Genomic DNA, 22395 nt, shown 5'->3' with positions numbered 1-22395 from the left:
ATACACCACCAACTGATCCGGAATGCCAAGAAAGACGCTTTCAAGGACTGACTAGATAGCAACGCCCACAACAGCAAGGAATTATTCAACATCGTCAAGGAATTTACCAACCCCTCTGCCAACTCCAACGACATCACCCCCTCTCAAGCCCTCTGCGACTCCCTAGCCTCATTCTTCCACAACAAAATTGCAGACATCCACAACAGCTTCGACAACCGACCCGAAGACCAACCCACCCATCCTTCTGCCACACCTTCACCCCCCTGAACATCCTTAATGACTGGAACCCAATCTCCACTGAGGACACCATCCGTCTGATGAACTCTATCCACTCAGGATCTCCCACAGACCCCTGCCCTCACCACATCTTCAACAAAGCAGACTCCATCATAGCACCGCACCTCCGAGACGTCATCAACTGCTCCCTCAACTCCGCAACCTTCCCGGAAAGTTGGAAACATGCCGAACTCAGCGCCCTCCTGAAGAAACCCACAGCTGACCCCACCGAACTCAAAAACTACCGCCCTATCTCACTCCTTCCATTCCCGGCCAAAGTCAACGAGAAAGCGGTCAACAACCAGCTCGCAGCCTTCCTCGAAACCAACAAATCCCTCGACTCCTCACAGTCCGGCTTCCGAGCCAAACACAGCACTGAAACCGCCCTCATCGCAGCAACAGACGATACTCGAACTCTACTGGACAATGGAGACACAGTCGCCCTCATCCTCCTCGACCTCTCCGCAGCCTTCGACACAGTCTGTCATAGCACCCTGTTACAACGCCTCAGAAACATTGGAATCCAAGGAAAAGCACTGGAATGGATCACCTCGTTCCTTGCCGGAAGAACCCAGAGAGTCCGCCTCCCACCATTCAAGTCAGAGGCCTCTGAAGTCATTTGCGGAGTGCCACAAGGATCTTCACTCAGCCCCACCCTCTTCAACGTATACATGAGCCCCCTCGCGGCCATCGCACGCCAACACAACCTCAACATCATCTCCTACGCTGATGACACTCAACTGATCCTCTCACTCACCAAAGACCCTAACACCGCCAAAACCAACCCACATGAAGGAATGAAAGAAGTAGCGGAATGGATGAAGCTCAGCCGTCTGAAACTGAACTCAGACAAAACAGAAGTCCTCATCCTAGGCACCTCCCCCTCCGCCTGGGATGACTCTTGGTGGCCAGAGGCCCTTGGAAAAGCACCCATCCCGACGGACCACGCACGGAACCTGGGCGTCATCCTGGATTCCTCACTCTCGATGAACAGACAAGTCAACGCCGTTTCTTCTTCTTGCTTCAACATTCTTCGCATGCTCAAAAAAACATTTCGCTGGATCCCCACCGAAACTAGAAAAACGGTCACCCACGCACTCGTCACGAGCCGCCTGGACTACGGAAACACCCTCTACGCCGGTACCACAGCAAAACTCCAGAAAAAACTCCAACGCATCCAGAACGCTTCAGCCAGGCTCATATTAGACATCCCGCGCAAAGAACACATCTCTGGTCACCTGAAAAACCTCCACTGGCTCCCCGTCAATAAGAGGATTACTTTCCGCCTCCTTACCCACGCACACAAAGCACTCTACGAAATCGAACCCGAATGCCTCAACCACGACTGTCCTTCTACACCCCCTCCCGCCAGCTACGATCCTCCAACAAAGCCCTTGCCACTGTACCCCGCATCAACAAAACCACCATGAGAGGTAGATCCTTCTCCTACCTGGCAGCTAAAACCTGGAACTCACTTCCCACTCACCTCCTCCTTACTCAGAACCACCTAGCATTCAGAAAGCAACTTAAAACGTGGTTATTCGACAAGTAATTCCCCACCCTTCTTCAAGCGCCTTGAGACCCTCTGGGTATGTAGCACGCTATATAAATTTATTGACTTGACTTGACTTGACTACTATCTGACTCTTAGATAGCATATGTGTATCTAGAGCAGGGATACTCATAGTACGGCCCGCGGGCCTGTGGCGGCCCGGCAAGCCTTCCTTGGCGGTGAGCAGACCTTGCAGACAATCACTGCTCCCCCGGCCCCCACAGAGCAGAGGCTTTGTTGTATTTCACCTGTTAGCGCCCCTGCATCTCCACTCTGACAATCACTGCTCCCCCGGACCCCACAGAGCAGAGTGGAGATGCAGGGCCACAAAGAGGTGAAATAGAATAAAGCCTCTGCTCTGTGGGGCCGGGCAAGCAGTGATTGTCAGGGTGGAGATGCAGGGGCGCTACAACAAACAAAGCCTCAATAATATGTTAATGGTCTTTTAAAGACCTGTTAAGTACTTTGGTGTGGCTGTCTGTGTGTGCGCGTTGAGGAAGCTGTCTCAGCCCGGGCTGAAGGCTGACACAGACAGACACACACACAGTGAGATGCCAGAGGGGGAGGGAGAGGGAGGGCAGGAGGGAGAGAGAGATGGAGAGGGAGGGCAGGAGGGAGAGCAGGAGGGAGAGAGATGTATGTAAATGCTGGGTCTGGTGGCTCAGTGGATGAAGGCATCTGCTATAGGGACCTGTGTGCAACCTCATGGTCACAAGTTTTCGTTTAGCTTTAGCCCCGCCCCCTCTGACTCCGCCCCCACCAGTGCGGCCCTCGGCCACAAACAACACTGTAAATTTAGCCCCTGAGAGAAAGTTTGTGAGTACCCATGATCTAGAGAGAGTAGACGGTCAGTGGATGAACTAAGTGTAACTTTGAAGAGCATGTAACACTGCACCCGCACGTCCGTTCCAGTGTAGGAAAGACAAGAAAAAGAAGTTGTAATTTTGTCCAAATACTACCATCAATAGTAGCAGTAGTTTGTATTGCAAGCACAGCATAGATTTGGTTATTACGGTGGCCACTCCCTACCTCTCTTAATAAGTTTAGTAGTACTCAGTCATTCATGTGTGGATGTATCACTGGTCACTCAATAAAAAGCAAAGCACCTAAAGTCATCCCATATGTAAGCAAAAACATCCCATGTGAAGTGATAGATAATCAGATTATTCATCTTCTTCATTTTTCCATTTCTAGTACTCATTTGCACTGTAGGGTGAAAGTTAAATTAATTAAGCAGTAGCCCTTGTAACAGAGTATTCTCAGTGCCACCCGTAATAGAAAAGTAAGAGCTTCACCACCTGCATGTACTGGACCGGTACAGTAACGCAAGTCTATGTCACTCATCATGGCGTGCGCCTCTTTTTCTCGGGTGCAAGTTCACTGCGCTGGCATTATGCCGGCTTGCAGAAGATAACGTACCAATTTTCCTAAACAAGAGACAAGAAGAAGAATAAGACTGGTGTACTTTCATAGTCGACTCCAATGGAAGTCCATAGTGCTCGTAGAATTTGTTCCTTAAACTCCCACTAATGTTAGAGCAAGGATGAAGAAGTCGGAGGTTAGATAGATACTGGCCTCAATAGTTATGTAATGCGCTTGCAAGTTGCTAGTTGTACTGCAACACAAATTTCTGCTGAATGATTGAGTTAATCTTAAAGAGCATTGGTTACAGACTATGTCTTTCTTTCTTCATATAGATGCTCCTTCCAAACCAACAAGGAGGAAGGAGCTGGCTAGAGCGGCCCGGCAACGGAGGATCAATGCCACTGTTGCAGAATATCGGCGGCTGGTGGCCCTGGAGGACGACGAAAGTGTGCAGTCGACCACAACAACAACGTCGTCTGCATCGGCCTCCGTGCCCCCATGGGCTGCCACCCAGCACAGTGCTCCAGCCAGACTGAGCCGGGCTGCCAAATGCCGACGCCGAGCAGCAAGGACAACAGCTGCCTCTCACAGCCATTGCAACTGCAAGGCACGCCTGCGCCGCAGTACCCTGAGGGTGTCCCGCCTTCAGCAGGAGCTCCACCACTTTACAAACGTGTTGGAGGGGCTCCGCGTAGAGCATGCCTTGCTCCGCCAGGAGTATGATGCCCTGGCCCAAAAAGTAAACAGCATCCACCCATAGTGTCCCTTGCCCCTTTTTTAGAGACTTTTGGGGGGTGGGAATCGGGAGTTGGGTTTGGGACTTTTAAAGGACAACCGTTGGGGTTAGGGAGGGTCTTGCGGGAGATTATTTTGTTAGGGATATAAATATACTTTTTCAAACTTTATCTGAGCATACCTGTTTTTTACTGCTTGCCTGGTGGGTGGGGGTTTAACAGTAACTTTGTTTTCCTGAACGTTTAGTTCCATTTTCTTCCTTTAAGTGTAAATGCCCAAATGTTTTCAACACTAAGTGCCTCTCACAGAGTAAGTGAAGTGAATTCAAGAGTCCTAGGACTTTAGTAGTACTACCGTCAGTCTCTCGTCTCTCCTAATACTCCATTATACTCCCTCCCATCAAACGCTTATCTTACCTGTAATTTTTGTTTGAAAGTAGGGCTAGACCCAGGGCTGGCTCCGAGGGAAACAGCAAATAAGGTTGGCAATCCTGGGCGGATAAAATTTCCTCATAGCGGTGGTACTAGTGGTGTGACACAGTGGCAGTTGCATGCCTATGAAAAAAAAGAAAATGAAATCTGGTTTGTCCTCCTGAGCAATACAACGGTCCAATAGAGAATATAGCAGGTGACAGTACACTAGAACAGTGCCAGATTGTAGCCTAACAAATGATAAAGTATAACTACTAATTCGGTTGAAGTTCTTTGACATTAGCCATGGGTCTTTGTCAAGCAGAGTAAGAATATATCCTCAGATTTCTTCACCAGCCTGTTGCTATCACCTTATCCTCCCCAGCAAGTGTGTGGATTTATTGCTGTAATTTAGTCACACATCAATCAAAACCACACAGCCCGGGGGAAGAGGGTTAGGGTTTGAAAAATGGATGGGTACGGGGTTTTTGGGAAAGGTTTTGGGAGACAAGAAAAAATAGCACAGCATGGACAAACAATTGTGAACATAAACAAACCTATCCATCAATCTTTGAAAGTGCATGCACTACTGCATGCATGTCAGTGAAAAGTAAGTAGTACTTTCGACAACTGTGGAAGAAAGAATGCGACAGTACAGGGCGTGTGTGGAAATATTGATAACTATATTCAACATAAGGTCTCTGTTGCCAGATACCTGAGAGCCTTGCTGGTCACTATAAATCCATTCACAACACTCAATGGGATTGGTCTGGAAGGTATAGTAGATAGAAAAGGAGAAATTGCTCTTTTTCTAGGTGTCCCCTCACTCACCAGGGTTGCCCCTTGGTGACATGCTTCATCATTGGGGCCATCCCAGTCCTCTACGGGCTGGGGCGTGCTGCGACTTGCGAATTACGTAGGAGCACTTACAAATGACTATGTGTGGTGCAGATGTGATAGTGGAGTGGACCAAGTGATGTGTTAAGGGATCAATATAGAAGCAGAGAGAGATCCAAGAAATGCAGTCACAGTCATAGAAAGAAACAATGGATACTGTATCTGTATGTTGTTGTAGTTGTCCTGTTGAAATTGGTAAGTAAGTTGCATGCAGAAAAAAATCCTCTTATTAGCGGCACTCCTCCATTCCATCTGACGCTTTGTCCATCAATGTTGGTGACCAGAAGACACCCTGTCCACTGCCTGCCTGGCGGATGCTGAATTGCGGCTCGCTAATGTGAAGCCTGACTCCATCCTTTTTTCCCGATTGCACAGACTGAAACCCGGCCTGTAATTATTCAACGAAAAACAGGAAGTGATATAATATTACAACACCACTGCTAAATAAATATAAGGTATGTAGGCTGTGGAGTGGAAAAAGTCACACTTTGATTTTCCTAGTGGATAGTACAATATTTTTGAAAGTGCGTACTCTGTCTGAGTCACCTTTTGAAGGATAAATAAGTATGGGCAAATTAATGTAGCGGATCTTTCCCCTCAAGCTAGGTGTACTGTAAACTGTGTTTTAGAACAAAATTAGATCTTCCCAGCAGTGCTCCCACCCAGACCCTTACTAAAGCCAGTCGCAAAAATGTAGAAGATCCCCAATCAAATCTCAAAAAACGAGGCCTAGCAGAAAACTGGTGACAAAACGTACTTTGAAAGTAAAAGTAGGCCCAAATACCCCCTTACCCACCGTGGATTGTATTCAAACCACTTGCAAGCAACCAAGCAAAAGTATCCATAGCCAGCATCGCTCCAAGACTCGAAACCCCCCCCACCCAAACACATGCAATAGAAATACTGCTAACCCTAACGAACCCTAAGTTAAGAATAGTGGCAAAGGCTTTCTTTAACTATGCCAAATCCCCCCTTTCCCACCATGGATTTTCTTCAAATGACTTGCAACCAAAATTACACATTCTCACGAGTGCTCTAAGACCCCAGAACTCAGTTGCAAAAATCTAGAACACCCCGAAACACATGCAATCCTGCTGCTAGGGCTAACCCTAACGAACCCTAAGTTACAAAAAGTGCCAAAAGGCTTTTCCGCATGAATTTTGTCCCAACCACTTCTACCCGGTATTAGACCTTCCCAGGAATGCCCCAAGACCCGCCAACCCACCCGCCAAAAAGCATAACACCCCCAAACAGGCCAAAAGCAAAATCTCCTACTTACAATATTTCTCGGCCTTCGGTCCAAACGTGCTGTGTAGCTAGGCCATAAGTCCGGTTTACCACCACGGATTTCCTGAAAAGCAAATGCAATCAAGATTAGAGTGTCCCAGCAGTGCTCCCAGACCCCGAAACTCACCCACAAACACCAGGAAGCCCCCCAAACAGGCCCCAGAAAACGCTACATTGAGCAAAATGTCAGAAATAGCAACAACAAAAAATCGGCGTGGATTTTGTCCCAACCACTTCTATCCGGTATTAGACCTTCCCAGGAATGCCCTAAGACCCGCCAACCCACCCGCCAAAAAGCATAACACCCCCAAAAAGGCCAAAAGCAAAATCTCCTACTTACAATATTTCTCGGCCTTCGGTCCAAACGCGCTGTGTAGCTAGGCCATAAGTCCGGTTTATCACCACGGATTCCCTGAAAAGCAAATGCAATCAAGATTAGAGTGTCCCAGCAGTGCTCCCAGACCCCGAAACTCACCCACAAACAGCCGGAAACCCCCAAAGAGCACCTCAAAGGCAAGCAAGTCAGCAAAAACACCAAAAAATTTCCGCCTCGGATTTGGTCCAAACCACTTTTATCCGGTATTAGAACTTCCCAGCAATGGCCCCAGAGCCGTCAACCCAGGAGAAAACGAGTAGAAGACCCCCAAACAGCCAAAGAGCAAAAGTACAAAAATGGGGACTTAGTAATTTTTTTGCAAATTTCCCAAATCACTCCGCTCGCGCTCTGCAGCTAGGCCCTAACTCCCCTCTGCCCACATGGATTTGCTTCAAACCTCTTGCAAAGTAAAGTATCCATAGCCAGCAGTGCTCCCAGACCCCGAAACCCACCCACAAACATCCAGGAAGCCCCCCAAACAGGCCCCCAAAAACGCTACATTGAGCAAAATGTCAGAAATAGCAACAACAACAAAATCGGCGTGGATTTTGTCCCAACCACTTCTATCCGGTATTAGACCTTCCCAGGAATGCCCCAAGGCCCGCCAACCCACCCGCCAAAAAGCATAACACCCCAAACAGGCCAAAAGCAAAATCTCCTAATTACAATATTTCTCGGCCTTCGGTCCAAACGCGCTGTGTAGCTAGGCCATAACTCCGGTTTACCAACACGGATTTCCTGAAAAGCAAATGCAATCAAGATTAGAGTGTCCCAGCAGTGCTCCCAGACCCCGAAACTCACCCACAAACACCAGGAAGCCCCCCAAACAGGCCCCAGAAAACGCTACATTGAGCAAAATGTCAGAAATAGCACAAAAAAAATCGGCGTGGATTTTGTCCCAACCACTTCTATCCGGTATTAGACCTTCCCAGGAATGCCCTAAGACCCGCCAAAAAGCATAACACCCCCAAACAGGCCAAAAGCAAAATCTCCTACTTACAATATTTCTCGGCCTTCGGTCCAAACGCGCTGTGTAGCTAGGCCATAAGTCCGGTTTACCACCACAGATTTCCTGAAAAGCAAATGCAATCAAGATTAGAGTGTCCCAGCAGTGCTCCCAGACCCCGAAACTCACCCACAAACAGCCGGAACCCCCCCAAAGAGCACCTCAAAGGCAAGCAAGTCAGCAAAAACACCAAAAAATTTCGCCTCGGATTTGGTCCAAACCACTTTTATCCGGTATTAGAGCTTCCCAGCAATGGCCCCAGAGCCGTCAACTCACCCGCAAAGAGGTAGAACAACACCCCCACAAGTTTTGAGTCTTTCTTCATTGGGCGTAAACCAGCCCTCTGCTTTGATGGAAATAGGAGTCTGGAGGAGGAGGATAGAGGAGCATGTTCTTCTGAACTTGTGAACCTGAGGAATGCAGACTGCAGCACCTTCAAATCAATAAGCAAACAAGTGAAGACAGTTCTGCTTATGGGCTTGTTTTTGTGATTAGGTGATTAAAGTTTGAATTATATTAACTGTGCACAACAAAGAAAGACAGACACACAGGAATAAAAGTGAATAAGGACGAAAAAGAAAGTTATTGATTCATTGTCTCATTTTCAGGGCTCGGTATCACGGTCCATGAATAAGAATAAGGCTTCGTCATCATACTCTGCGAATTCAGGCAGGGTGAGCTCAGTGTCACCTGACAGAGAAGAAATTCCCTCATCTATGTTGCTGTCCACCTCGTCTTCATCCGGCAGGCTTTCTCGTACTCTGTAATCTGGTGGTATGAGGTGCTGATTCATCTTGATCATTGTTAACCTCTCCACATTTTTGGGCGAGAGGCGGCTCTGTTTGGAAGTTACAATGCCACCAGCAGCACTGCAAACACGTTCAGAAGGCACGCTTATGAGTGGGCAAGAAAAGTAGTTTAAAGCCAAGTTGGAGAGCTGTGACCACAATTCTTTTTTCCCATGCCAATACGCCAATGGGTCAGCATTAACATAGACCTCTGTTGAGTCATTCAGATAGTCCTTCACCATCGACTCAAGGTTCTCCTCCAAGGTTCCTCCACTTTGCTTAGCTGTTGCTGTGACCTTTTGAGAACCAAACCCAAGCCGAGCTAGCCAATCCTCTTCAGCCTCCAATGTTACTGTTGTGTCTGGTGGTGCAGATGATCCGGTTGCCGGTCTCTTTAACGGCTGAGAGGTCACTTGTTCCGCAGCCACAGGTGCAGAAGTGGATTGTTGTGACTGGGGATGGCCTGCTGATGCTGATGTACTGCCTTTTCCTTCAATTTGCTGCTGTTCTCTTTCAAACCTCTTGGCTGAGGAGGCTAGCCACTGTTTGTACTTTGTAACATCTTCATCAGCAAAAGGAAAGAATGCTTGGCCTGCCAGCGCCTTTTTGTAGCGTGGATCCAGAATAGTAGCACAAATGTAATGCTGGATTGAGTGGATCATTTTAAGACGTTCATCACCTTGTAGGTGCTCTAATAATTTCTCCGCCAGAACAAAAGGGTCTTGGTTTTCTTCATCTTTTTCAAACACAGAACACACCTCCTTCAGTTGGTGCTCCAGCATGTACAACAATGGGATAGCTTTTCCCAAATTACAGTCCTCCTTGCTGACTGCACGCGTCAAGAACTCAAAAGGACGAAGCATGCGTGTCAGGCTTTTAACTATGTCCCATTGCGCCGCACCCATCCTCAGGTCCTCCTTCTGAGCTGTACCCTGTGTTAAGAAATAGTGATCGAGTACCGTATACTGCTCATACAGACGCTCAAGCATGTAGAAAGTTGAGTTCCAACGTGTTGCCACCTCCTGGATGAGTGCTTTCACTGGCATTTGACGTTCATATAGCAGGCTCCTCAGATGCTTCCGGGCCTTAAAAGAATGGCTGAAATGTTTGTACATTTTTCGGCAGGTGTCCACTACCCTGTGCACTGCACTGTCTTTATCACTCAAGAATTTTTTGACAACCAGGTTTATACAGTGCGCCAAACACGGCACTCTGAAATAATCACCCAGCTGCATGGCCTTAACTATATTGGCGCCATTGTCCGTGGAAATAAAACCAACCTGGCGTTTTTTTGGGGACAGCCAGTCAAGGACCTTTGTGTTAAACACATCCAAAATGTTTTGTGCTGTGTGACGTTTCTCCAAACCAAACATGGCTAGTGTTGCATGTTTCCGAGCACCTTTAAAAACATTGACCGGGTCAACACCTGCGTTTAGCTTTGCTTTAACCCCTGAAAAAGAGACCCAGTGTGCAGAGATGCACATGTAATCAGCGCCTGCGCCACTGGTCCACATGTCTGTTGTCAGATGTATAGTGTGAACAGCACTCTTCTGCAAAGCTGCCCCAATCACCTCCAGAACATCTTCATGTAGTGCTGGAACCGCAACTCGGGCAAAATAGAACCGGCTAGGAACCTTCCATTTAGGGCAGAGCGCTGCCACTAATTCTAGAAAACCAACCCCTTCTACAAAAGAAAAAGGGAGAAGGTCCAGAGCTAGCATTTTAGCCAGCTTAGTGTTATACAGACACGTCAGTGGGTGGTTGCGTTCATATTGCGCTTCTGTAAACAACATCTTTTTAATGTTGCCCTGGACCAAGGATTTACGGGATGATGATGATGATATCTTCGACCCAGTTACGCTCGCTGATGAACTTTTTCGCATTGGTGTCTCACTCTCTCCCACACTCTTAGTGTGGCTCACATGGGGTGTGCTGCTGACAGGGGTACTGGGTGTAAGTGAAGTGTTTGACAGGTCTTCTTCCTCCTCGTCATCATCAGATGAAACATCAACGTTTTCATTACGTGCAATTCGGGCTTCCTTGATCGCCTCTAGGTGCGCAAACCATTGGACAGTGTGCGTTCTCCTAAGATGACCTCTCTGGCCTCCGGTACCAAAGTTGGTACCAAACTTACCACGACTAACTCGAAGCTTACGAATGCTACAAATGGCTACGTTTTCCTTTTTTGGGCAAACACTAAAGAAGTCCCAAACTGCAGACTTGAAATGTCTTTGGGGGCCGGAGGAGGCGGCGATACTGGTGGTGGTGGTCCTGCTGCTAATGCCAGATGAAGTGGAGGATGTGGATTGCCGAACTTCAGTACGTTTTGCACTTTCACCACCACTAATTGAGGTCGAGGTGGATGGAGGTCCCTTCTTGCGAGGAAGAAATATGGAAGCGGTAGGTGTTGGTGTACTAGTAAACTCCAAATCCAATGATTGTTGTGTTGCCTCCTCGTCGACATCATCATCACGCGCAGCAGCTTCTCGGGATAGGGTCAAAATGTCTCTTTGCTGCATGCCCGCTGGGGCTGCAGTGACCTTTATGATGACTGGCTCGTCGTCGTGAGAGGCTTCATCAGCAGCAGTATCCGTCACTTCTTGTTGAGCCTCATCACACTCCATAGCTATGAGTTTTTCGACGACCTTCCTTTTACGCTTAGGTATCTTTGTCAGATCATGGTGTGCCTCACTCTCAGACTGCTGTGATGATGGTTCCCAATCTTCATCCAGATCATCAGAAGGAGATGACCTTGAAGAAGATGTAGACACCCCCCTTGATCTTTTCCTTGCTAGGGATGTGGAAGACAATGAATGATCATCAGGAGGAGTGGCTTCCTCAAATGATACCTCGGTTTGATTGTCAATTTCCTGATGTGCCCCTACTTCGGGAGGAACAACTATTGTGGGCACTTGTGACCCTCCATGCACCTCTGCTTGCGCATCTCCTTGCGCTGCCTCTCCTTGGGCTTGTACTTGCACATGGTGTTGTTGTTGCGGCTGTGGTTGTTTAACACTTGTCAGATGAGTTACAACAACCTGTGTTGATTCAGGGACATTGCTGCTACTTTCTTCCGATGAGCCAACATCACTGGTCGATGGTGATTGAAGAAGTACACTGACTGCCTCTGAAGCACTCAAGGGCTTTGACTTAAGTTGGCGTGGTGGTGGAGGCACTGAACCCAATGGAGCGGGGGTGCTGCTCCCAGCTTGGTCCCCAGCAGATCCCGCTGCTGCTGCAGGCGTACTTTTTTTTGCTCCCAAAAAACGCGGAGGCCGGCACACCAGCCTCCTTGGTAACTTGCTTCTTCTGCTCCTTACTAGCAACTTTCTAGCTAGAGGAGCTACGGAGACCTTTTTTGGGGGCCATCTTCTTCAGAGCAGGTCAGACAGCATGTTATGAGTAAGTAGGGTTTAGTCAGGATAGGTCTGAAGAGGAGTCTTAACATTCAATGGGTTCCTTAAATCATTTACGCTGTGTTTACATTGTGTTCACTGATTGTTTAATTTGGCATTAGCAATGCTTGTTTGTTTTTGCACCAAAAGAATGTTGCCAAGGTTAGATATTGTAAAAATCAAGGTTGCTGAAGAATATTCATGAGATATGCACGTGGAAGCCTCATATCGATTGCTTTGCCATTACACGTGGGCTCACGTTGACACACGCTTGTAGAAATCTATAAATAGCTCAGCCTGGCTCGTGAAAGACGCTTCGATTGGAAATTGCTGCGTCCTTCACGAGAGTTCCAGCGTCAGTGAAGTCCCTGATCCCATTCTTCCCTTCTCAGCCTTGTAACCCACCGGCTTCCCTCTTACCTGCTTTTCCCTTCATCCTTCGTCATCGCAGAACAGTGGAGGAGCCGTCATTGGAGGAGTTTTCATCTGAGCTTCATTTCCGAACTTCCGGTTTCCTCACGGAGTACTTTTCAGACCGGACCTGTTCCACGGCGGTTCCTTTTCCGGTACCTGCAGAGACAGTAAGAAAAAACTGAGCATTAGAAAAAGAAACAAGCCTTGGTAAATACAATTCCGGACATGGTGTTAACTTTTGACCTGCATTTTGATACGATACCATTGTGACAATTAGGGCAATGACTATAATTACTTTGTGATTTGCTTGGAAGACAATTCAAAGGACAGTGGTTGGAACATTTTGAACTGTGTAAATGCAGGATATAAGAGTGATTAATCACATTGTGTGGGGTACATACTAGCAGTGATTGGTAACTGCACAGAAGGTGATAGACAAGTGTAACAATTCCTAGATTAGGAGGTTTAAAGGAATTGTACATATATTACCTTGTTCTTTGCTTGTTTATACTATTTTACAGACCCCAAAGTACAGTATAAGAAAACATAAGCAAGGTAAGAAAAGTTACCTCATGTTAAGTTGACTAATAAGTTGTACTAACAAAACATAACTGGTTGAAGTCTGATTGACTCTTAAAAGTCAGAAAGTCACAACTTATATATTTAATTTGAAGGTGCAATAATATTGTATCAAGATTTCTTGCGTCCTTGCAAAGAAGTATAGGAATGGGCTGGTTATATTATTGGTATGTATGATTATGAATACATATATATATCTTCAATGAGACAGCATTGATGTTAGAATGGTTTTGTAATAATCCTGTTATATTTGATATTTGAAGTGTTGCAACTAACGACAAGCCGCCCAGAATACTTCCAGAGAAACAACTTCCTCCTTGTCACGCTTGTTAGTTCTTGAAGGAATTGGGAGCAAGCATCTTCAAGACGGAAACAACTGGAACTTGGTGAAGGTACGCTTAACACAGCAGGCCGCAGTTGCACGAATTGCAGAGTTGTCTGAGGCCAGACGTGACGTCGCGTGACGTTATGCTGCACACACACACCGCTGCAGGACTTCTTCCTGGCACTGGTGGTTCTCTTGAGTCTTGTGCACCTAAAAGCAATGGAAGACAGAGGACCATCAGTTCAGTTATACACCCCAAAAAAATCGAAAAAAACCAGAAAAATCAGCACAATCCCATGCCCTCCATGATGCTTAAATTCAAGACACCCCACAGAAAGACTAGGCACATGAAACACTCACTAGTCACTACCCCTGGTGAAAAGGCCACAACAACAGGCCAAAAAAACGAAAATCACAGAAAAATCAGCTCAATCCCAAGCCATCCAGCCCCTCCATGATGTTTAAATTCAAGACAACCCACAGAAAGACTAGGCCCATGCACCACTCACTACCCCTGGGCATAATGGATGAAAGCTAGGCAAAATGGGTGCAGGCCTGAGAACACTGCCTGCATTCAAAATGGCCCCCTCCATCACAGCACATGGCCAGGGCCTGTAGCAGCACTCAAAATGGCCCCCAACCACATGGCCTGTCCACAACAGGCCAAAAAAATCGAAAATCACTGAAAAATCATCACAATCCCAAGCCATCCAGCCCCTCCATGATGTTTAAATTCACGACAACCCACAGAAAGACTAGGCACATGCACCACTCACTACCCCCTGGTGAAAAGGCCACAACAGGCCAAAAAAACGAAAATCGCAGAAAAATCAGAACAATCCCAAGCCATCCAGCCCCTCCATGATGTTTAAATTCACGACAACCCACGGAAAGACTAGGCACATGCACCACTCACTACCCCCTGGTGAAAAGGCCACAAAAGGCCAAAAAAACGAAAATCGCAGAAAAATCAGAACAATCCCAAGCCATCCAGCCCCTCCATGATGTTTAAAATTCAAGACAACCCACAGAAAGACTAGGCACATGCAGCACTCACTACCCCTGGGCATAATGGATGAAAGCTAGGCAAAATGGGTGCAGGCCTGAGAACACTGCCTGCATTCAAAATGGCCCCCTCCATCACAGCACATGGCCAGGGCCTGTAGCAGCACTCAAAATGGCCCCCAACCACATGGCCTGTCCACAACAGGCCAAAAAAACGAAAATCACAGAATAATCAGCACAATCCCAAGCCATCCAGCCCCTCCATGATGTTTAAATTCAAGACAACCCACAGAAAGACTAGGCACATGCACCACTCACTACCCCTGGGCATAATGGATGAAAGCTAGGCAAAATGGGTGCAGGCCTGAGAACACTGCCTGCATTCAAAATGGCCCCTCCATCACAGCACATGGTCAGGGCCTGTAGCAGCACTCAAAATGGCCCCCAAACCACATGGCCTGTCCACAACAGGCCAAAAAAACGAAAATCGCAGAAAAATCAGCACAATCCCAAGCCATCCAGCCCCTCCATGATGTTTAAAATTCAAGACAACCCACAGAAAGACTAGGCACATGCACCACTCACTACCCCTGGGCATAATGGATGAAAGCTAGGCAAAATGGGTGCGGGCCTGAGAACACTGCCTGCATTCAAAATGCCCCCCTCCATCACAGCACATGGCCAGGGCCTGTAGCAGCACTCAAAATGGCCCCCAATCACATGGCCTGTCCACAACAGGCCAAAAAAACGAAAATCGCAGAAAAATCAGCACAATCCCAAGCCATCCAGCCCCTCCATGATGTTTAAATTCAAGACAACCCACAGTAAGACTAGGCACATGCACCACTCACTACCCCTGGTGAAAAGGCACAACAGGCCAAAAAAACGAAAATCGCAGAAAAATCAGCACAATCCCAAGCCATCCAACCTCTCCATGATGTTTAAAATTCAAGACAACCCACAGAAAGACTAGGCACATGCACCACTCACTACCCCTGGGCATAATGGATGAAAGCTAGGCAAAATGGGTGCAGGCCTGAGAACACTGCCTGCATTCAAAATGGCCCCCTCCATCACAGCACATGGTCAGGGCCTGTAGCAGCACTCAAAATGGTCCCCAACCACATGGCCTGTCCACAACAGGCCAAAATACCGAAAATCACAGAAAAATCAGCACAATCCCAAGCCATCCAGCCCCTCCACTATGTTTAAAATTCAAGACAACCCACAGAAAGACTAGGCACATGCACCACTCACTACCCCTGGGCATAATGGATGAAAGCTAGGCAAAATGGGTGCAGGCCTGAGAACACTGCCTGCATTCAAAATGGCCCCTCCATCACAGCACATGGTCAGGGCCTGTAGCAGCACTCAAAATGGCCCCCAAACCACATGGCCTGTCCACAACAGGCCAAAAAAACGAAAATCGCAGAAAAATCAGCACAATCCCAAGCCATCCAGCCCCTCCATGATGTTTAAAATTCAAGACAAGCCACAGAAAGACTAGGCACATGCACCACTCACTACCCCTGGGCATAATGGATGAAAGCTAGGCAAAATGGGTGCGGGCCTGAGAACACTGCCTGCATTCAAAATGCCCCCCTCCATCACAGCACATGGCCAGGGCCTGTAGCAGCACTCAAAATGGCCCCCAATCACATGGCCTGTCCACAACAGGCCAAAAAAACGAAAATCGCAGAAAAATCAGCACAATCCCAAGCCATCCAGCCCCTCCATGATGTTTAAATTCAAGACAACCCACAGTAAGACTAGGCACATGCACCACTCACTACCCCTGGTGAAAAGGCACAACAGGCCAAAAAAACGAAAATCGCAGAAAAATCAGCACAATCCCAAGCCATCCAACCTCTCCATGATGTTTAAAATTCAAGACAACCCACAGAAAGACTAGGCACATGCACCACTCACTACCCCTGGGCATAATGGATGAAAGCTAGGCAAAATGGGTGCAGGCCTGAGAACACTGCCTGCATTCAAAATGGCCCCCTCCATCACAGCACATGGTCAGGGCCTGTAGCAGCACTCAAAATGGCCCCCAACCACATGGCCTGTCCACAACAGGCCAAAATACCGAAAATCACAGAAAAATCAGCACAATCCCAAGCCATCCAGCCCCTCCACTATGTTTAAAATTCAAGACAACCCACAGAAAGACTAGGCACATGCACCACTCACTACCCCTGGGCATAATGGATGAAAGCTAGGCAAAATGGGTGCAGGCCTGAGAACACTGCCTACATTCAAAATGGCCCCCTCCATCACAGCACATGGCCAGGGCCTGTAGCAGCACTCAAAATGGCCCCCAACCACATGGCCTGTCCACAACAGGCCAAAAAAACGAAAATCACAGAAAAATCAGCACAATCCCAAGCCATTTAGCCCCTCCATGATGTTTAAATTCAAGACAACCCACAGAAAGACTAGGCACATGCACCACTCACTACCCCTGGGCATGATGGATGAAAGCTAGGCAAAATGGGTGCAGGCCTGAGAACACTGCCTGCATTCAAAATGGCCCCCTCCATCACAGCACATGGCCAGGGCCTGTAGCAGCACTCAAAATGGCCCCCAACTTATGGCCTGTCCACAACAGGCCAAAAAAACGAAAATCACAGAAATATCTTCACAATCCCAAGCCATCCAGCCCCTCCATGATGTTTAAATTCAAGACAACCCACAGAAAGACTAGGCCCATGCACCACTCACTACCCCGGGTGAAAAGGCCACAACAGGCCAAAAAAACGAAAATCACAGAAAAATCAGCACAATCCCAAGCCATCCAGCCCCTCCATGATGTTTAAATTCAAAACACCCCACAGAAAGACTCAGTGCACCCACCACTGAGTACCCCTGGGCAAAAGGCCCCAAAACAGCCCAAAAATCGAAAATTCCAAAATTGTAGTTGCAGCAACTGTAATGCCCCAAACAAACTTACTTGTGAAATTTCTAATCCAAAAGTGATCCAAAGAAAGTCAAAAAGGCCTCAAATCCAAATATCCAGCAGCATCCACAAAAAGTAATCCTTCCAGCTCCAGATCCAAATGAAAAGTGACCAGGAGATGGACAAAGCACTGGGAGGAGCCTGCTGGACAGGAACAGGAAGTTGAAGACTGTGGGGCACTTCCTTCCTCCCACCCCCCCCCCCTCCCCAAAATGGACTCCTCGCAAAAAAAGTGCAGGCAAATGTCAACCTGAGGAGTTATTCAGATAAAAATCATCATTTCCAGAAGGTTTATGCTGCTTGCTGGTGGATTTCTTGTGCAGAATTGCAAATTTTATATTTTCGCGAGTGCGAGATTGTTGCTGCTCGCTGCATCTCCAAGCTCGCAATTGCGAAGTACCACGATACGTGATCACGGCGTACTCGCGTTGACAATCTCTCGCTATAAAAGTTGGCAAGCCGCGATTACGTAATCGCGCTTGCCAAATCAAGATCAAGATCCAAAATGGCGCAGCACTCGCAAAATATCAAGAAAAATAACTCGGCAAACGATGAATGACGGGAAGTAAACGCCGCGCGCTGCAAAATTGTATCACCAAGAAAAAAAAATCCGCTGCGTGCGAATTTGCGGATTTTGCGGGAAATTCGCAAATCTCGCGAATTGCGAATTTACCGAAAATCCGCAAAATCCGCGAGCGGAACTGATTTTACGCCCATGCTTAGGTATAAGTAGCTGTGCTGAAACCCCAGTAAAATTAGACTTCTATAATCAAGAGGAACCTCTGCCCAAGGAGACCAACTGAAGAAACTGAGGAGAAGTATTGCCCTTGCTGTGTGTTCTGGGACTGGCCTGTAGTTTGCTGATTCTGCTGAGGGTGAGGCTGAAGGACTTTGCTGTGTGCTGTGTCCCCCCCATGCTTGAAAACCAAGGACTTTGCTGTGTGCTTTGTCCTGAGAGTCTCCAAGGGCCCGAGGAGAGCTGGCCTCCTGTTTTCAACTCAGGGATATAAAAGTTTGCCAAGGACATCTGTAATCTGCCCTACATCGTGTTCTGCTGTATTCTGCTGCGTCCTGGGACTAATTGCGAGTCCCCAGGACGTTATTCTTGCTGCCTGGCCTGTGAACACGCTTGGCTGCTCTCCACCAGTACTGAGAGTGCAGCGTTTCTCATCGCCACCGACCCGTGAGCAGAACAAAGTAGTGTAGACCGGTGTCTCTTTCCCACCGGCCCCCGACGATTATTGCCCTTTTACTTGAGAATCACCGCCACACCTCAAGCTGTGCGCCCGAGGCCGAGTTCGCCAAAGAGAAGAGCCGTGGAAGTCCCTTGCCGGCATTCACCGCTGCTGGCCTACGGGTCCGGAGCGTCATCGTCAAGGCCGCACTGGGATTGGTTCCTGCAGTGCGAGCCTCCCGGTGATTGGCAGGCTTCGTCTTGCGGCACCACCCTGTGAACGAAGAAAGAGCAAGGTGTCTCCAAGCAACCGGGACAAAGCTGTGTCCAAGCCTGGGAGCTCTGCTGGAAGAATAGCCTTCCAGAGGATCGCCACGCTGACCAGACAGTCCCGTCGTCCCGTCCTGCCTCAAGGTAACTCCGCTCTGATCGACGACCAGAGCCTGCTTCCAAAGCCTTACTATTGAGCCCGTTACCAACGGGCCGCGTCAGGGGGCCTAACAGCTGCACTTGACTGTCGCACAATCGCTCATTTGAAAGAGGGCGATCCCCTGATTAAAACGGGACCAAGTAGGGTAGCACATTTCGTGCTACAACGAGCATCTTCTTTTTATCACTGAAGGAACCCATTTTGCCACATACAAGTTTATTTTATTTGACAAAGAGAACCTACAAGAACATTGCTATAAAAAGAGTCACTTTAATTATAGGTATGTGCATTTTCTGGTGTTTTGATCTGAACTAAACTATATAAAGATATTGATATTTTTATAACAACCTGTGTGGTGTTTCACTATGTTACTGTGAGTGTTGGTGCAAATACTTCACACATTGCCTTGGCGATAAGCCTGTCTGCTTGTGCCAAGCTACCAAGGGGGTGAGCAGGGGTTATCAACAGTGTGTACCCGCTTACCCTGACTAGAAGTAAGGGTCCCTATTTGGACAAAGGTACTTACATCTGCCAACTAGAGACCCACAAATCTAACAGCCACCTTTTAGAATGTAACCATGAAAAAGATACCATGACTGGGGCAACCTTATGGTGCCTAACTAACTATAAAACTGCATAAATGGAGTGTGGCGAACCAACATGTAATGGAAATACAGGAACCCCCAAGAAAACGATTATTAACCATCACACACATGCAGTGCTTTTCTGAATTAACAAACAAACCAAGGTCTTACCCAACAGGTCTGCAATCTAACCACTGAGTGCAACACCTTTCAGCTGCCACATCATCACCCCCATACAGATCTAAAGACTATGAATCAAAGTTACAAACTGCCCTGTGAACTTTTTCTTTTATAAATTAAACATGCTCACGGATGGGCGAGATTTGCGTAATCGCGTTACGCAAATTTCTGCGAAACGGTAAAAAATCTCTGCGAACACGCAGAAATTCCGCGAACACACGGAACTGCTTGTTTGCATTGCTTTTTCACTGTTCGCAATCGCTGTTTGCGTGCTCGGGGGGAAATATCTCCCGAACACGCATTTGAGAACACGAACAAGCAAAAAATTTCGCTAAGTCGCGGAACACAGATTTTTGGGCAATTTTGCATTCTCCACGGAACGCGAAATTACCCAAATTCCGCAAACGGAACGGAATTTACCGCCCAGGCCTACAAATTACCAAATATGAAAGTACAAAGCTGGTACCTGAATATAACATGACATAGCTAATACATCTGGAGGTTATCCTGCCATGCTCTCACTGTGCAGTAGATCAATATAAGCAGTGGAATAAGGTATTACAGGACATAACATTGGTATAATTCCTCATCACTCTGCTAAGTTGAGAGTCCATCTCCGATCTCCTGGCTAAGATTGTGTTTCATAATGCTTTCCCCTGTATTTCCACCACAGGCCCCACACCTTCTCCCAATTTCCAGGGCAACCTCTGCTGCGATAGATTACCTCCTCCACCCTCTGACACCAATCTAAATCCTTTTCCCACTCTCGAATTGTTGGCATGTGTGTGGCCCCCACTGCCTCACAATGTTGCATTTATCCACCCCCGCCACCAGTGCCAACCATAATTTACTATATTTGGGCCAGTCCTCCACCCCCTGGATCAGTAGGAGCAGCCACTTTGCATCCATCAGCACTTCGGACGAGAGGGCATCCAACATCACCGCAGTCAGTCCCTACCAGAACCTGTACTGTCAATTTTTTTATCAAACTGTTGAACGAAAACAACCAATAACCAGATGACCAAACACATCTCCCCTTGATCCATTTCCAAGACCTGCAAAGTTAAACCTCACGTTATGTATTTTTGCACTTTTATGTACTCTCTGTCTAATTTGAGTGCTACTGCACCTATTTGCTGCCAAAGAGCCACCTGTCCGAATGATGTCTGTTAAGAAACTATTACAGCAATTGTGTAGGGATCTCTCCCATGACACTTATAATTACACTGACCCACACACCAGCCTTCCACAATCACTACACAGCTCCCTTTTACACACAATGTGGTATCAGCTAAGCATGGGCGGAAAATCCGTTACGCTCGCGGATTTTGCGGATTTTCGGGAAATCCGCAATCCGCGAGATTTGCGGATTTCCTGCAAAATCCGCAAATTCGCACGCAGCGGATTTTTTTGGCGGCGCGCGGCGTTGGTGATACAATTTATGCGGCGCGCGGCGTTTATCATCGTTTGCCGAGTTGTTATTTTCGATAGTTTGCGAGTGCTGCGCCATTTTGGATCTTGCTGTGTGATCCCGCGGGAATTGGCAAGCGCGATTACGTCATCGCGGCTTGCCAGCGATAGTTTGTCAACGCGAGTACGGCGAGATCACGTCTCGCGGTACTTCGCAATTGCGAGATTTGAGATGCGGCGAGCGAAAATATAAATTTGCAATTCTGCACAAGAAATCCACCAGCAAGCAGCATAATCCTTCTAGAAATGATGATTTTTATGTGAATAACTCCTTAGTTTGACATTTGCCTGCACTTTTTTAGCGAGGAGTCCATTTTGGGGAGGGGGGCAGGGGGGTGGGAGGAAGGAAGTGCCCCAAAGTCTTCAACTTCCTGTTCCTGTTCAGCAGGCTCCTCCCAGTGCTTTGTCCATCTCCTGGTCACTTTTCATTTGGATGTGGAGCTGGAAGGATTACTTTTTGTGGATGCTGCTGGATCTTTGGATTTGAGGCCTTTTTGACTTTCTTTGGATCACTGTTGGATTAGAAATTTTACAAGTAAGTTTGTTTGGGGCATTACAGTTGCTGCAACTAAAATTTTGGAATTTTCGATTTTTGGGCTGTTTTGGGGCCTTTTGCCCAGGGGTACTCAGTGGTGGGTGGACTGAGTCTTTCTGTGGGTTGTCTTGAACTTAAACATCATGGAGGCCATAGATGAATTGGGATTGTGCTGATTTTTCTGTGTTTTTCGATTTTTGACCTGTTGTTGGGGCCTTGACCAGGGGTAGTGAGTGGTGCATGGGCCTAGTCTTTCTGTGGGCTGTCTTGAACTTAAACATCATGGAGGGCATAGATGGAATGGGATTGTGCTGATTTTTCTGTGTTTTTCGATTTTTGACCTGTTGTTGGGGCCTTGACCAGGGGTAGTGAGTGGTGCATGGGCCTAGTCTTTCTGTGGGGTGTCTTGAATTTAAACATCATGGAGGGCATGGATGGAATGGGATTGTGCTGATTTTGCAGTGTTTTTCGATTTTTGGGGGTGTTCATGGGGAGGGACATGCCATGTGGCTGGTGGCCATTTTGAGTGCAGCTACAGGCCCTGGCCATGTGCTGGCAGGCAAGTGGCCATTTTGAATGCAGGCTTTCTTGTTAGGCCTCCAACCATTTTGCCTACTTTTCAACCTTTATTTATGCCCAGGGGTAGTGAG

The 22395-nt window shown here is 47.5% G+C and overlaps 1 protein-coding gene across 1 annotated transcript; it reads right to left on the bottom strand.

The window, feature by feature from the left end:
- Window positions 1-8508: 8508 nt before the first annotated feature.
- On the bottom strand, window positions 8509-9819 carry LOC147747670 (zinc finger BED domain-containing protein 6-like). The gene has a single exon (XM_086936346.1). It carries the CDS (start codon window positions 9805-9807, stop codon window positions 8509-8511), a length of 1299 nt encoding a protein of 432 aa, XP_086792472.1. The 5' UTR covers window positions 9808-9819.
- Window positions 9820-22395: the final 12576 nt, after the last annotated feature.

The sequence above is a fragment of the Lissotriton vulgaris genome, chromosome 1_1, assembly GCF_964263255.1.
Source record: "Lissotriton vulgaris chromosome 1_1, aLisVul1.2, whole genome shotgun sequence".
Taxonomy (NCBI): domain Eukaryota; kingdom Metazoa; phylum Chordata; class Amphibia; order Caudata; family Salamandridae; genus Lissotriton; species Lissotriton vulgaris.
The sequence above is the reverse complement of the archived record's forward strand: the minus strand, read 5'-3'. Positions and strand labels throughout refer to the sequence as shown.